General features: G+C 37.4%; 1 protein-coding gene across 1 annotated transcript in view; it reads right to left on the bottom strand.

Annotated features, from left to right (window-relative positions):
* Nucleotides 1–17,729, bottom strand: part of nudt4a (nudix (nucleoside diphosphate linked moiety X)-type motif 4a) — a 28,103-nt gene that overhangs the window by 9,661 nt on the left and 713 nt on the right. Inside the window, exon 2 of the mRNA XM_026926978.3 lies at nt 647–757. Within this exon, the coding sequence (XP_026782779.1) occupies nt 647–757 (111 nt within the window). The remainder of the gene's footprint in view (nt 1–646; nt 758–17,729) is intronic.

Here is a 17,729-nt window from a genome sequence, read left to right as displayed (position 1 = left end):
TTTCACTCCAACATAATGATATCTAAAGACTTTCGGTGTAAACTCCAAAACAATTAGCAGTATAACTACAAAGACTTAAAGCATAGAGACACAAGGTGAAGGGACAAAGCTGTAATCACTGCAAGTTAAGGATAATTACTGGTGATTAATTCATAGTGTCAGTGGTATGGGTATGTCTTTCATACCTAAAGCTTCTAAAATGTCTCTGAAGATGTGGGCAAAAGTTCACAGGAATACAGCTTGCCATGTCATATGCTTAGCTCCAAACTGTCTTCATGGCTGTGGTCAATGTTGTAGTATTCTGTTACAATAACACACCCTTATGAAAATTGGGAGTACCAAGCTGCCAACAAGTACGTGACGAAGTCAGTTATATACCTGGAATATTCTTGGGTATATGAGCCTATCCAATTTTAGTCCAAGACAAATACTAATGCCTTGGCGCCAGTTTAAATTTCCACATTCCAATCACGTTTACACACAGCAATAAACAAGGAAATGTGATACTGACAGGCTCTGAAATGGTAGTTGGACTGAGGAAGGAAAATGGTTTTGGCAGCATGTCACTTGAGTTTATGAATATACAGGACATTTATTAGCAATCACACTTTTTTTTATGGTTGAATTCAAAGGACTGACAGCTTACCTCTTCATAGACCTCCCTCACAGCAGTTCCACCCGGCTCTTCCTCTGGCTCCATCCCGCCTCCTGGAACAATCCACTGATCCGGGTGCCGGCTGCTGCTCACAAGCAACACCTGATCACCCACAACACAGACACGCACACACATACAGGAAGAGTCAAGTCAGCAAGCAGTCAAGTACACCATGATTACCAAATTATCACATTAACATGACGACAAAACTGATGACACTCATACACTGAGTATAGTTTCAGTACATTCATACATCAAATGAGAACAATCCGAGCTTCAGTAAAAGTGATAAAGGAGTTTAAAAGTCCATCTCTGAGATAGGGCCCTAAAAGAATGAAGTGTTTTTAAATGGCTTAGCTGTTATGCTGGATCTGAGCCTTATCTGACCTAAATTTCTATTTGTGTATTCTTTCCTCATGACGGTTTGCATCCAATTTCAGCCATCACTGTATGGAAAATTCATACAAGCCTGATCTGATCCCATAGGGCTTTTTGTCTACACCTTATCCCGTTCCAAGCGTATTAAACAAGTTATAAACTAATTAAGCACAAGAACTACAGGAGCTATAAAATGTAATTAAGATATATAATATCATATATACTATTATATAATATTATAATTGTAATTTTACATATATATATATATATATATATATATATATATATATATATATATATATATACACACATACACACACATATATATATATATATATATATATATATATATATATATATATAAATAATAACAGTAACAGTATATTTACTGTTCAGTATACTTAAATATACTACTACATATAACAGTACATAATAAAGTAGGCTATTAGTCATGAAATACTGTTTATACTACATGAGATGAAATCACTATGTGAGATGAAACTTAATCAAGCCCACACTCCTGCTTCTGAAAAAGCAACTTTCAAATCAGGAGAGGTTTCAGGGGTTTAAAAAAAAATGCTTCTCCTAAGCCCGCTGTATTTCATAAGCCAACATGCTATCATACTAACTCCTGCATTCAGCAGCAAGCAGGAGTTGGAAGATTCCACAAAGTTTAAATATCTGGTGCATGGGAGCACTTTGGCTTCCCGGTAAGTTATGACGCTGATGGCCAGTGAGCGGTGGGCCGAAACATTACAGTATGCAGAAACCACCAAATATAAGTACATTACACTGGCACTAATACCGCAAACATACATCTAATACCCTCCTGCATTCAGGCAGCTTTTTCTCTGTGATTCATTCTTGAGAAATCACCACTGCGATTGAGAAGATCATATTCGGTAGTGGAGAACGCAGGATTCAAACACCCAGCTAGGGCTACACAGAGCTAGATGACCGAGAATAAAACTAACTAACAGAAGAATATGGAAAGCATCATGCTTTAGACAGTCCACCCAGAGTCATGCCAGTGAAAGCTATGCTGCTAAGTCAGAATGGATCACACAAACACTATCATTAAGTTTCAATTAATACTTTTTTAATGTTTAATGTTTTAAAATTAAAAATGTAAACCTAAGGCACATATTCACATAAGGCAATTCTTATTAGTGCTCTACTGAAAATGTATCATATTGAAACACCACTGTATAGACTGAATTTGAATTTTGGGCTTCATTACACTGCTAGTATCTTCCCATAACATTTGCAAAATGCCATGTGTTGTTATGAACCACCCAGCTTGATGGTGCAAACATTTGCAAGGTGTGTCTTTGTCGCACAGACAATAGACAGTGATTCAGAGTCATGGTTCATTAACATGAATGAATGGGAGTGTCAGAATAACTCAACATCTGGGCATATCAGAAAAGTAAAAATACAAACTATGTGATATTTCCTCCTATAAAAATGTAGAAACACTATTTGCATCTGCTGAAGCATTTAATTACATATTGATTTTTCTAATGTCTTTGGACAAAAATACGAATATGAGGCAAAGGTACAAAATGTTAGATGTTACCATTTTATATACTTGAACCCGTCTATGTTCAGAGCTATTTACCAAAATATTGATTAACTGTGGTCTTGCAGTATTTTCAGTTACACTGACCCCTGAGTTTAGCATTTTATTTGTGACTAGTTTACTTTAAATATACAAAATAAAAACACTAAAAAATATTTTAATTGCTTTCAATCTGGAAATTACATGCATGTCAAAAAAAAACAAACAAACAAAAAAAAAAACACATTTCAAAGCATGAATCTCTGATTTCATACATCACTATAGACTAAGGGAAGAATCATAACTGTCTCCCTCTTTAATGGACAGCCACACTCATACCCATCTCTCTGTATTCTCATCTCTATACTAGGCCTTCCAGTCATTTCCTCACACTAACAAGGAGCTAAAACCATCTGTGTAATGTAGGCATTCAAGGATATAGTGATCCAATGTTTCCCACACACAAGTGATACTTTGGTGCTGTGCCCAAGCATATTGACAGAAGCCCAAGTATATTCTGTCCCAGAATAAAGAAAAAGAAAAAAAGGAGGAGCACATTTTGATTATTTATCCACTTATCCACAACAATGCACCTTGTTTCCAATTACATGAACAGGGTCGGGTGAGGAGGAAGAGAGAAAGAATTCCTACTCGGAATTCCTACTCGTAAGACTGTCTCCTCAACCTTGAATTCAGCAGGTTACGTTAAATTAAAATGGCTGCTCACAGCATCAACAATAAACAAAGTAGTATATTTTACTTTTAAATGAGTTATGCTGTATACAACTATTTGCATTAGATCAATCAACATATAGACATATTCGCTTCTTCAGTGTATAACATTCTGAGGACATAAATATATAGCACTCATCCAGGACGAACATGGAGGCGCCCTTGTTTTTTTCCCCCCTTTTTGTAGTTCAAACTCACAGAGGTAAAAAATGATATCATTCCAATCTCTGAGTTCCCGCTTCCGTGATAAGATGAGTGCAGCATAACTAATAAGAGAGAAAAATTGGACAGAACTGGTAAAACCTTATCCTTTCCTATTAATACTTAAATTATTTACTGTGTGACTGCTTGATTTATTGCTAGCTAGTAACTCCCAATTGTAAAGAAGCTGATGACAAAACATACTGCATTAACTGTCAACTTGTGTTAATTCACAGTAGTTAGACATGCAAAGTGCACACTACATGACGTTCAACTGCAGAACCGCAGACCAGGAAGCACGCCTGATTCCCAAATCCAGCTTTTTCACGAAAATAAACGTGAGAGCTGTCTGTAATGTGACTTTGTCGTTATTTTGTATGCCACTATTCCCTGTGACTAATGATCACATATGTTGCAATTGACCTCAAGCCCACACTGGAAGCAAAGGTGAGGCTATGGAAAAAAGGGGACAAACAATGTCTTTTTAACTAAAACTTTTAGTTAATTTTAAAAACACCTAAATAGTGAGAAGGAACAATTAATTAACCAAACACTAAATAAACAATGACAAAATGTATGAAATAAATAAGTGGAATGAGTCACGACTGCACATGCTGTCTCACTCAAAATCTGCCAGCAACGTATTACATATAACATGTTTAATAAGACTGATTTTCACCCACAAATGGCTTATTAATCGCTGTCAGCAGAAGAACAGAAACACTGTAACGACTAATTTTTTTAAATAGCCATTAATATTGTTTCCTTTCACGTTTGGGAGGACACTCTGTGCTCTTAACACTCTAATATGATTAAAGTTTTATACTAAATAGCCGGGTTTTCTCCCCAATTTAGTCTATGACCAATTCCCACCCACCAGTCAGATATCATACGACATCTACCAATTGGGGAGGGCAAAGGAGTGAACACATGCTTCCTCCGAGACACATGAAGCCAGCCAACCATATCTTGATGCAAGACTCGATCAGTGAAACAAGTTATTTCCCCTCATATGTATTTTTCTTTTGTTTCTCTCTTGCAGTTAATAAGACCAAAATGGCAATGTGTCACATAACTGATAGAAAAGACACACAGTTTCTGTCCAAAAAAGTTCAAATAAAAACACAAGTTTTACAGAAAGCTTCACCTTAGCAACAATTCTATTTTTTTCTTTGTTAAATAACATGGCTACTGTTAAAGATTTAAATTATGAGAGAGTCCTCAATACAAGCCATTTGAGTTGACCGAGCTGTTACTGCAGAAATCATGTATTAGAACAAGCTCATTTAAACCTTTTAACTTTTTATTTTATAACAGAACTGCTATTATAAAAAAAATTAATCAATTCCTTCTGACCAGTCAGAACTGAGACTTCAGTTGTGGTGTGGTATAAAGAGGAAATAATGATGAACACATTTAAGGGGTATTGTCAACAACTTACACATGTGAGCTCGAGCTAAGGGTGTGGGGGTGAGGCAGCAGTTGAGGAACAGAGAGTATGACAGTAAATAAAACTCTCTTTGTTGTTTCTAATATCTGTCATATATTTTTGTCCAAATCATATCCAAAAATATATATAACACACCCTACACTATGGCCTCCCCACCACTGACCCCTTTATCCTTTACCCCATTATTGCCAGTTTGTCATGCTTGCACCCTTACACAAGGCAAATTCTATATCTGACAAATCACTTGACACAACTCAGCTTCTATGAAATCTATAATGTGAAATCTATAAAGTGAAAACCTTACGTCACCTTCTCATTAGATTATTAGATTCCATCAAATAACCTCTAGCAATAAATTAAACAAAATATCCATATAATTGCACATAAACTGATAGCAATGCTATCATTGCTATCATACACTTTTCTGAGCTACTGTTCCTCATGCATTAGCAAGGTGTACAATTACAACTCAAGGGTTCAAAAGGAGAAAGGTGTTTATGGCATGAGGTCAGGGGGATAAATGCTGCAGCGGCATGTAGCAGAGTGTGACATTCTCTACTAAACACCTGCGCTAGACACATAGCTGGACTGAAACCAGTACTACAGTCTATAGAAGAACGTAAGAGGTGGAGCCACAACCCATCAGCATATTCAGAATTCCTTTGCGATGAGAGCAACTTAAGCAAATGTCACCCTCAAATGCTTTTTTGCTTTTTTTTACACTGTGAAATTTTTTACTTCAGAAAGTGCAATCATTTACTAATAATAATGTTTTATGATATGGTACACATTTATCTTTTTTCTAGAGACAGGATTTAGATTTTTTTTTTGTATTGTTCTCACTAACCAGGTTCATTGCTATAAATACAACTAGGGATGCAGTGATACAGATATTTGTACTGGATATCAGTCTGATACCCGATAGCAACATCCGATACCACTATGATACTATGTGATGTAAGCTTTATATGCTGTACTTACAGCTGCACAGAAAAACTTTTCTGGAGTGAAACCAAATCCAACCTTATTCGATCCAAGGTAACTCATGTAGCTAGCAATTGCACTGTAAAAACAACTAGCTAACACCAAGAGAATGAACACACAAGTGTACACTTTACATGGCCACTATGTCAACCGGGGAAACAGAGTTAAATAAAGTGTTCCGTGATGCCCCTGATTAATACCAAATACATTACTCATATCGGTATTAGTATCGACAAGTACGAAAAAAAAAAGTAATCTGTAGTCTGGAAAAAAAAAAAAAAAAAAAAAAGATATCCCCTAGCTACAACTATAGAACCAATTTGCTGGGATCCAATAAACAGCTGCATATTCTGCATACTAGAAAGTGAACTTTAATTGGACTGTTGATCTTGTAAAAGGTCTATCTGCTTTCGTGTCATTCTAACAAGAAATTTCATTGAACTGGCATATTGGCATGCTTTCAGAAGAGAATGCTGGAAAGCAAGTCTGTCTTCTCTGGGTAAATGAACTGAAAAATGACAGTTCAAACCAAACCACAAACCACACAGACACTCAGTTTACAAAGCCACTGGAACAGCACTCGTCTCTCTTCCTGAGAACAGAAAGATTAACTGCACCATGGTGACAGGCACGTACACTGCAGCTGAACAGTAAACAGTGAATGGGGTTATCACAAGCTATCCTTTAGGACACCATCTGGTTTGATCTAATGTGAAATCAATCACAACTTCAGTGATTAATCATTGGCAATGCACAAAATCTGTGATTTATTTGAGAAGCTGCCAATATAATTCACCGTAACATCATTTAAAATACAACATAACTCACTGTAACGTGACTTAAAAGTAATTTTACACTTGTAAATTTACTTTTCGTTTTCAGTCCAGTAACTATGGGTGCATCCTAATACTCTGTTGTCTCCTTTATTCCTTAATCCTGCGTCCTTTAGCTTGCAACATGACAATCAATCAAAGCCCACGCTCTTTAAGGACGTATCAGTTCATTTGAAGGTGCAATAGAATTTAAAAAAAAAATGTTTACTTGCACAAATAACCTGGAAAATATGTATAATAAAAAAGTAATTGTTTAAGCCATGGCCTCAGCACAAGTGTATTACGTGGCTAAGAAAACACATTTGGAAAACTGTGTTCTGGTCTGGATTGCATGTTTGTGCTTGGATGGGCCTCTTCTCAATCATTTCATAGTCACACCCCGATGTCCACACTCCAACTCCATCTCAGTCTGTTCAGAAAGAAAAAATCTGGCTGAAATGGGTAAGCTCTCAGCATAGCAGGATAATTCTCCGTTGGGCAAAACAGCACTCTGTGCTTCGAAAAAATTTAACAGCAAGAAATGCAGTTAAACCAGAATAACCACTGGCAGTGCTTTTCCCATGAAGGGGTATTTATTACTGGTGAAGGGTATGATGCTGGATGCAGAATTAGTGATGTTACTCCTGGACAGGAATGTAAAAAAATCTTATTCAATGCCACCTCTTTAACCATTACAGGAATAACCTTGACAAATTTTGACAAACCTTGCATAATGCACCTTTAAATGCCCATGGAGAGAGGAGATCACAGGCGTATGCTGCGTTCGACTAGAGGTCGCAACTTGCAATTCCCAACCTCCAACCAGGAAAATCCAAAGAAAACACCCTATTTGCCATTTGTCAGCTTGGGGTATTTGTCAGCTATTTGTCAGCTTGAGGTAGTTTTCTCATATATACAAGTTCCCAGTTTATGGAGTAATGTCAAAACAACATGGCTGCACCCAGCAACAGAAGTAACCAAAGTAGCACTTCTTACCTTTAAATGAGTTATACTGTATACGCAAGCATTTGCTTTAGATCAATCAACATGCAGGCATATTTGCTTTGTTACACCTAGAACACTGACGATACAGGTTGCTGTATGAGGAGGAAAATATACATGCACCAAGGTCAAAAATGACCACATACGAGGTAATGCAGCATTATAGAACCATGCATGTTTCTAATCTGAGGTCTACACAGAAATTCCAATAAACGTAACAATAATAAAAACCACTAATACAAAATTATCAATATTAATAAGAAACAAAGGGTACAAATAAAAACTGTCAGTTAAAATGTGCCTGACTTAAAATAAGTGTGTCAGTTGATTAGAACAATTAACTTTTAACATTTAACGATTAACTAAACGAGAAAACAGGCCACATCTGGCCATGAAATTGCTTATCAGTCAATTGTCCTTTACTTTACTTTTGAGCATGTGAAAATTGAAGGACTATATATAAAAAATGGCTGTAATTCCTAAACAGTTAATGCAATATTTTTGTTAATCCCCTTGAATTAAAGCTGAAAGTCTACACTTCAGTGACATCTTGATAGCTTCATTTCAAATCCATTGTGGTGTATAGAGGAAAAATGACAAAAATTATGTCACTGTTCAAATACTTATGCCCCTGACTGTAGATGTAACTTGTTTTCTTAGTTTGCATTAGCTTCCCCTTAACATTTGGGCTTGTTAGATAGCTGAGTATATTAATACAGCCTACTATTAATACAGTAAGGTTAGGTCATGTTAGCTCTCTGACCAACACCAAAAACTCATCTTGAATGAGTAGATGATGCCACTTTCATTTCCTATTCTTACCTAAAAATTTAAAATAGCAGATGACAAACTGCAGGAAAAGGTACCCATTTTCAGTAGAAGATACTTGGGTAAATGCATTTCGTTCTCCTTGTAGCATCCTTTGTAAATGTGGTCACAGTTTTAAAAACCAATTGACACTTTTGATACTGATTTATGAGTAATATTTATCCTACAGATGTCAAAAGCGGCACTTGGGCTGAGGCTGCTATGCATAATGCTTCCACCTCCTGTTCTTGAAATGAAAGGCAGTACCTTGTATTATTTAGCTACATTTTCAACTTCAACTTTTTAGATTAATCTTGTGTATTAAACAACATTTTGCTGGTTTAGATGATTTTAAAGTCTGTTCTGTCCAATAGTTACCCAGCTGTGCAGTTAAAAACAACTCAGCTCTTGTTGTCCGGTTGTTCTTTTAACCCAGCCATTTTAGACTGTATACATGTACTGAATAACCTGATTATAGGGTTAAAATCTAGGTGTCATTAGTGAATGTCTTGAAATACGATAATACCTTTCTCTGATTTAAGATGTCATACTATTTGCATGACCATTTGAGTAGCCTAAAGGCAATAGCAAATACATTTGCATGCACAATCATTTATCTCATTTCATTAGTCATCAAATGGCCATGCAAATAGCATACTATAACATCTTAAATCAGAGAACGCCATTTTTAGATTGTATATTTGCAGAATAATTTGAGTATTGGGTTAAAATCTAGGTGTTTTTGTTGAACGTGAAATCTGATAATATCTTTCTCCAACTAGTCTGCTGTTTACATCATTTGAGTGACTTGACAAAATCAGATAATGAGATAAATGAATGTGCAGGAAAATATACTATCAAATAAATCTTGCTAAATCTGACTTCATACAGTCAGCTGTTGAAATATGAGCGTGAAAATGTCTCTGATGTAGTTGTAAAGGTTGCTACCTCAGGCTCTATCTCTTCTCCTCATCAAATGACACACTGGCAGTTGTGAGAGAAAGGTCATTTTAAATTAAATCAATTTAATAAATCGAATGTAGTGAATCTGTGTCGCTCGCACCTGCACTGAGTCTAGAGTGTGGGCAACAGGAATGGCGTGACGTACATGCTGTGCTATAGCTAGACGTGGCATGCAACCTTATCAGTAGTGGATTAAGTAAGAAAGTAGGTGTCTGTTAGAATGTGGAAACTGGGAGATGTGACAGAGGGTCCGATATTTTTGCCTTTTTTGCCTTTCAGTTCAATTCAATTCAATTTTATCTGTATAGCACTTTTTAACAACAGACATTGCCACAAAGCAGCTTTACAGAAATAAATACATTGAAGATATAAATTTTTAATTTTCCTTCCTTTCCTAGTGAGAGAAGAGAAGTGAAAAGAACGGGTAATGGAATTCTGTCAGCGGACGGCAAGTGCTTTCATTCCAGTTCTATAAATTGCTGCTGATGGGTCACTTGGTACTTTGGCACATGGTGTAACTTGCTTCCCCTCGTGGCCCCCTCCTTCTCACAATCACATGGAGAAGATTGTGTCCTTTCACTACGCTGAACAGGCTCCAGGACTCTCAGAGGGCCCTGTGTCTTAAATAATCGAAGCTCATTTGCGTAGTGAGACACCTCAAAATGCATAGCTTGAAAAATGAACAACTTGATGTGCCTTGCTATCCTAAGTCTCAACTCATAAATATACAGAGCGTAATAGCCTTGTGTCTCAGACTCACATGTGTGCACTATGCTGCATAAAGCCAAAATGTAAATACTGCAGTTATACAGTATACCTCTTTCAGTTATACCTCTTTCAGCCTGTGTGATGATGCCTTATTCATATCTCGCAGGATGTGTTATAATTGTGCAAGATCCTGCATAAATAAGATCATTGTGAATGTTATGTGAGGTTTCTAAAAGTAGCTGAAACACATTTTGAGGTTATTTTAATTATGAGCTTGAAGCGTCCATGTTCTGAATGTAATGTGAAGATAAACAACGAGCAGACTAAACACACTCTGAAGGACATTCATTTGATTCAAAAATAACTCCTGTGGAGCACAAATTTAGGCTGAATGACACTGAAATACCATGAACTAGGTCTTAAAGTAAGCATGAAAGCATGTATTGTGCAAAGAATAGTCTCAGGTTATAAACAGTGATATTATTTTTGTTGTCTTCTTTAAATGAAATATTTCGTCTTGCATAAGTATTCACCCACTTTGAACACGACCACCAAACGTCTGCGTTTATACTTTTTTTAAATGAACAAAAAAAATTGCTCCTTCAAATGTTAGACATGTTATCTACAATCAAAGAGTAAAAATCCTGATCAAATCCATTTCAATTCCATGTTGTAATGTTATATATTGTGGGAAAATTCAAGGGGAGTGAATACTTATGCAAGGTACTGAATTACATCACTATAGTTTAATCTCTATTTTCTAGACCTCTGTCTTTTAATAAATCAGGTCTGGAGAATTTTAGAAAGTAAGACTTTTTAATGCTGAGTGAATCTCATTAAACAGTACATAATGAAGAATAAAACAATCCTTGGAGAAAACAAAACATTTTTGTGTTCGTTATAAAAGAAGAGAAAGAAAAAAGAAGAGACTACAATAGATACACCATTTAAAAGGGAAAATATGTAATATTCATGTTATTTCATATCGTTCAAACAGATTTGACTGAACTCTATGTTACTGATTAAGTGATCTCCATCTACATCTCCATAAATGATCCTTAAACCGGAGTTTTCTAAGGCTTGCTAAAATGTTCTGGTCATACCCATGAGTTACAGATCACAGTATCTGCTCAAAGTTTGTATTAAAACATATATACTATTCTGTGCGTACGTGCAATCACACATGTCGTTTTTCTGATCATATGACAAATAAGGAGCTTTGTTTTCTTCCCCATTCTGAAATGAAAGGAAGTGCAATTTGAAGTGAAAGACAAGAATGCAATGTCAGTTCCAAAGTTATTCAATTTCCCCTTCCACTTTCTCTAGCAGCCGTGACAGTGTCTGGGAGATCACTTCAGTATACACTCAACATCCACTTTATTAGGAACACCTGCACACCTCATTCATGCAATTAATTTGAAAAAATCATGCAGATACAAGTCAAGAGCTTCAGTTAATGTTCACATCAAACATTGGAATGGGGAAAATATGCGGTCTCAGCTGCTTTGACCACTGCATGTTGGTGTTGTTTGTTCCAGACAGGCTGGTTAGAGTATTTCAAAACTGGTGATCTGCAATTTTCACACACGACAGTCTCTAGAATTTATACAGTATGGTGTGAAAAACAAACAAACAAAAAAACACATCCAGTGAGCAGCAGTTCTGTGGGTGGAAACCTCTTGTTGATGAGAGAGGTCAGAGGAGAATGGTCAGAAGGGTTCGAACTGACAGGAAGGCTACAGTAACTCAAATAACCACTCTTTACAAACGTAGTGAACAGAAAAGCACCTCAAAAAGCACAACACATCAAACCATGAGGTGAATGGGCTACAACGGCAGAAGACAACATCGGCTTCCACTCCTGTTAGTCAAGAACAGGAATCTGAGGCTACAGTGTGCACAGACTCACCCAAACTGGACAGCTTAAGACTGGAAAAAGCTCAGGCGATATTTTTCCAATCTTTAAGTGTCCAGTCTGTGACTCATGAGAAATACATGAGGTTAAGTTGGTGGGAGGCTGCACCAAGTCTAACAACGCTGGAGAAGAATAGGAAAAAAGTATGATGTGAAATGTTACACCAAATGGGAATGTGGTCTTGCTGGGACTTTCACTATGTGAGAGAGCAAAGCTGACCAAATACTCAGGAAAAAAAGACTTTGAAATTAGTATTGTACAGTACTGCTCAGATAATGATTCGTGCTTAAAGTGTGTTTAATCCAAAACTGCTGATGGCGACAATTTCAACAATAGAAAGACACAGATAAGTGAACTGGTCAATGTTGAACTCAATCTACACAACACGTCTGTAGTCTGTTTCTTCTGTGGCTTCAAGGAAGCTAGTTTAAGGCCTCTAAAACCTAATGAATAAAACATTAATGTATAAAATAATAACAGCAGCACAGTAGGCTTACTGTGTTTACATCTATTTAGTATGCATACATTTTTATGTTTAAACACTTTCATTTTTAGCTTACATCATATAGAGCATTGGTTCTCAAAGTGGGGTCAGTGATTTTATATTTATTTTGTTACAGTGGTGTAGATCACAATCCAAATGACCGAAGTTATTATATTTATCACTGAATTCATACAATGAGCCTGTTTGTTAGTCACGTAATGACTGGTTTTAATTCAAACTTCGATAACTTAAAAACATGTAGGTCTTTAAATAATGTGGCAGAATAGCTGTTGAGGAATAAAAAGCTCGGTGGCTCTAATAAAGAGACAGAATATCACTGTACATATTTGAATAATATTTGAAAAGTTGCACTATTTTCATCTGTACTGAAGGTGTCTACAAAATTTATTTTAAGTTAACAAGGTGTCTGGCTCCAAAATGTTTGAGCATGTGTGTTATAGAGAGATCGGCTCTGCTCACTTTTATATATGTGGATCCAAAAAAATGTCCATATAGATGTATCGGAGTGAATGGGATTCCAGTAGTGTAACATAACATATAAAAATAACACAGGTTTAAAGCTCTGATCTGATATTCCAACGTAATACGATATACTTGACGTACACCATGAAAAAGATGTACACTATACGGCCAAAGGTTTGTGGGCACCTGACCATCACAGCCATATGTGGTTCTTCCCCAAACTGTTGCCACAAAGTTGGAAGCACACAATTGTATAGGATGTCTTTGTACACTGTAGTATTACAATTTCACTTCGCTGGAACTAAAAGGTAACAAACCTATTCCATCATGCCAAATGTCCCTGTGCACAAAGAGAGCTCCATTAAGACACAGTTTACCAAAATTGGAGTGGAAGAAATCAAGCAACCTGCATAGAGCCCTGACCTCAACCCCACTGAACACCTTTGGGATGAATTTGAATGCTGACTGCGCCCCAGGCCTCCTCGTCCCGATATCAGTGCCTGACCTCACTAATGCTCTCGTGGCTGAATGAGCACAAATCCCCACAGCCACGTTCCAAAATCTAGTGGAAAGCCTTCCCATAAGACTAGAGGGTATTATAACAGCAAAGAAGGGACTACATTTTTATGGCATTTGGCAGATGCCCTTATCCAGCGCACCTTATATTTATCTCATTTATACATCTGAGCTGTTAAGGGCCTTGCTCAAGGGCCCAAAAGTGGCAGCTTGGCAGTCCTGGTGTTTGAACTCATGACCTTCCAATCAGTTGTCCAACATATTAACCACTGAGCTACCACTGCCCTTCCTACTGCCCCTGACTTTCACTGGTTCACTGATTTCATTGGTTTCATTCATTGGTTCCTGACTTTTGGGATACCCTGTGTCTCTGGATGTACAACAGATATATCAGAGTATATATTAGAGTGTATACCAGGGTGTATACCAGGATTAATATCAAATTATATGTCCGGATAAAGATCAAATTATATATCTTAAAGTACATCATGGTGTACATTAGAGTGTATATCAGGATTTATATCAGGGTGTATATCATGTGTATATCAGTGGGTATATCACATGCATCAAGGTGTATATCAGGGTATATATCACATTATCAGGGTGTGTATCACGTGTATATTAGGGTGTGTATCAGGGTGTGTATCAAGGTGTGTATTAGGGTGTATATCAGAGTGTATCAGGGTGTGTATTAGAGTGTATCAGGGTGTATATCAGGATGTATCAGGGTGTGTATCAGAGTGTAAATCAGAGTATCAGAGTGTATCAGGGTGTATATCAGAGTGTATCAGAGTGTGTATCAGAGTGTATCAGAGGGTATATCAGAGTGTGTATCAGGGTGTATCAGAGTGTATATCAGAGTGTATATCAGAGTGTATATCAGAGTGTATATCAGAGTGTGTATCAGGGTGTATATCAGGGTGTGTATCAGGGTGTATATCAGAGTGTATCAGAGTGTATATCAGAGTGTGTATCAGAGTGTGTATCAGAGTGTGTATCAGAGTGTATCAGAGTGTGTATCAGAGTGTATCAGAGTGTATAAGGGTGTATATCAAAGTGTATCAGGGTGTATATCAGAGTGTGTATCAGAGTGTATTAGGGTGTGTGTCAGAGTGTATATCAGAGTGTATCAGGGTGTGTATCAGACTGTATTAGGGTGTGTATCAGACTGTATTAGGGTGTGTATCAGAGTGTATCAGGGTGTGTATCAGAGTGTATCAGGGTGTGTATCAGACTGTATTAGGGTGTGTATCAGAGTGTGTATCAGAGTGTATTAGCGTGTGTATCAGGATGTATCAGACTGTGTATCAGAGTGTATCAGAGTATATCAGGGTGTGTATCAGGATGTATCAGGGTGTGTATCAGAGTGTAAATCAGAGTATCAGAGTGTATCAGGGTGAATATCATAGTGTATCAGGGTGTATATCACAGTGTATCAGGGTGTGTATTAGAGTGAAATCAGGGTGTATATCAGAGTGTATCAGGGTGTATATCAGACTGTATCAGGGTGTGTATCAGAGTGTATCAGGGTGTATATCAGAGTGTATCAGAGTGTATCTTAACCACTGAGCTACCACTGCCCTTCCTACTGCCCCTGACTTTCACTGGTTCACTGATTTCATTGGTTTCATTCATTGGTTCCTGACTTTTGGGATACCCTGTGTCTCTGGATGTACAACAGATATATCAGAGTATATATTAGAGTGTATACCAGGGTGTATACCAGGATTAATATCAAATTATATGTCCGGATAAAGATCAAATTATATATCTTAAAGTACATCATGGTGTACATTAGAGTGTATATCAGGATTTATATCAGGGTGTATATCATGTGTATATCAGTGGGTATATCACATGCATCAAGGTGTATATCAGGGTATATATCACATTATCAGGGTGTGTATCACGTGTATATTAGGGTGTGTATCAGGGTGTGTATCAAGGTGTGTATTAGGGTGTATATCAGAGTGTATCAGGGTGTGTATTAGAGTGTATCAGGGTGTATATCAGGATGTATCAGGGTGTGTATCAGAGTGTAAATCAGAGTATCAGAGTGTATCAGGGTGTATATCAGAGTGTATCAGAGTGTGTATCAGAGTGTATCAGAGGGTATATCAGAGTGTGTATCAGGGTGTATCAGAGTGTATATCAGAGTGTATATCAGAGTGTGTATCAGAGTGTATATCAGAGTGTGTATCAGAGTGTGTATCAGAGTGTGTATCAGGGTGTGTATCAGGGTGTGTATCAGGGTGTATATCAGAGTGTGTATCAGAGTGTATATCAGAGTGTATATCAGAGTGTATATCAGAGTGTATATCAGAGTGTGTATCAGGGTGTATATCAGGGTGTGTATCAGGGTGTATATCAGAGTGTATCAGAGTGTATATCAGAGTGTGTATCAGAGTGTGTATCAGAGTGTGTATCAGAGTGTATCAGAGTGTGTATCAGAGTGTATCAGAGTGTATAAGGGTGTATATCAAAGTGTATCAGGGTGTATATCAGAGTGTGTATCAGAGTGTATTAGGGTGTGTGTCAGAGTGTATATCAGAGTGTATCAGGGTGTGTATCAGACTGTATTAGGGTGTGTATCAGACTGTATTAGGGTGTGTATCAGAGTGTATCAGGGTGTGTATCAGAGTGTATCAGGGTGTGTATCAGACTGTATTAGGGTGTGTATCAGAGTGTGTATCAGAGTGTATTAGCGTGTGTATCAGGATGTATCAGACTGTGTATCAGAGTGTATCAGAGTATATCAGGGTGTGTATCAGGATGTATCAGGGTGTGTATCAGAGTGTAAATCAGAGTATCAGAGTGTATCAGGGTGAATATCATAGTGTATCAGGGTGTATATCACAGTGTATCAGGGTGTGTATTAGAGTGAAATCAGGGTGTATATCAGAGTGTATCAGGGTGTATCAGGGTGTGTTTCAGAGTGTATCAGGGTGTATATCAGACTGTATCAGGGTGTGTATCAGAGTGTATCAGGGTGTATATCAGAGTGTATCAGAGTGTATCAGGGTGTGTATCAGGATGTATCAGGATGTATCAGGGTGTGTATCAGAGTGTATCAGGGTGTGTATCAGAGTGTATCAGGGTGTGTATCAGAGTGTATCAGGGTGTGTATCAGAGTGTATCAGGGTGTATATCAGAGTGTATCAGGATGTATCAGGGTGTGTATCAGAGTGTAAATCAGAGTATCAGATGTATAAAGGTGCATATCAGAGTGTATCAGGGTGTGTATTAGAGTGAAATCAGGGTGTATATCAAAGTGTATCAGGGTGTGTATCATAGTGTATCAGAGTGTATATCAGAGTGTATCAGAGTGTATATCAGAGTGTATCAGGGTGTGTATCATAGTGTATCAGAGTGTATATCAGAGTGTATTAGGGTGTGTATCAGATTGTATCAGGGTGTGTATCAGACTGTATCAGGGTGTATATCAGACTGTATTAGGGTGTATATCAGAGTGTATCAGAGTGTATATCAGAATGTATTAGGGTGTGCATCAGAGTGTATATCAGAGTGTATCAGGGTGTGTATCAGGGTGTGTATCAGAGTGTATCAGGGTGTGTATCAGACTGTATGAGGGTATGTATCAGAGTGTATCAGACTGTATTAGGATGTATATCAGAGTGTATATCAGACTGTATCAGGGTGTGTATCAGAGTGTATCAGGGTGTGTATCAGAGTGTATCAGGGTGTATATCAGAGTGTATTAGGGTGTGTATCAGACTGTATCAGGGTGTGTATCAGAGTGTATATCAGAGTGTATTAGGGTGTGTATCAGACTGTATTAGGGTGTGTATCAGAGTGTATATCAGACTGTATCAGGGTGTGTATCAGAGTGTATCAGGGTGTATATCAGACTGTATTAGGGTGTGTATCAGACTGTATCAGGGTGTGTATCAGAGTGTATATCAGAGTGTATCAGGGTGTATATCAGAGTGTATTAGGGTGTGTATCAGAGTGTATCAGGGTGTGTATCAGACTATATTAGGATGTGTATCAGAGTGTATCAGACTGTATTAGGGTGTGTATCAGAGTGTATTAGGATGTGTATCAGAGTGTATAAGGG

Source organism: Pangasianodon hypophthalmus, chromosome 6, assembly GCF_027358585.1.
Source record: "Pangasianodon hypophthalmus isolate fPanHyp1 chromosome 6, fPanHyp1.pri, whole genome shotgun sequence".
NCBI lineage: Eukaryota > Metazoa > Chordata > Actinopteri > Siluriformes > Pangasiidae > Pangasianodon > Pangasianodon hypophthalmus.
Note: the sequence above shows the minus strand (reverse complement) of the source record. Positions and strands in the feature narration are given on the sequence as shown.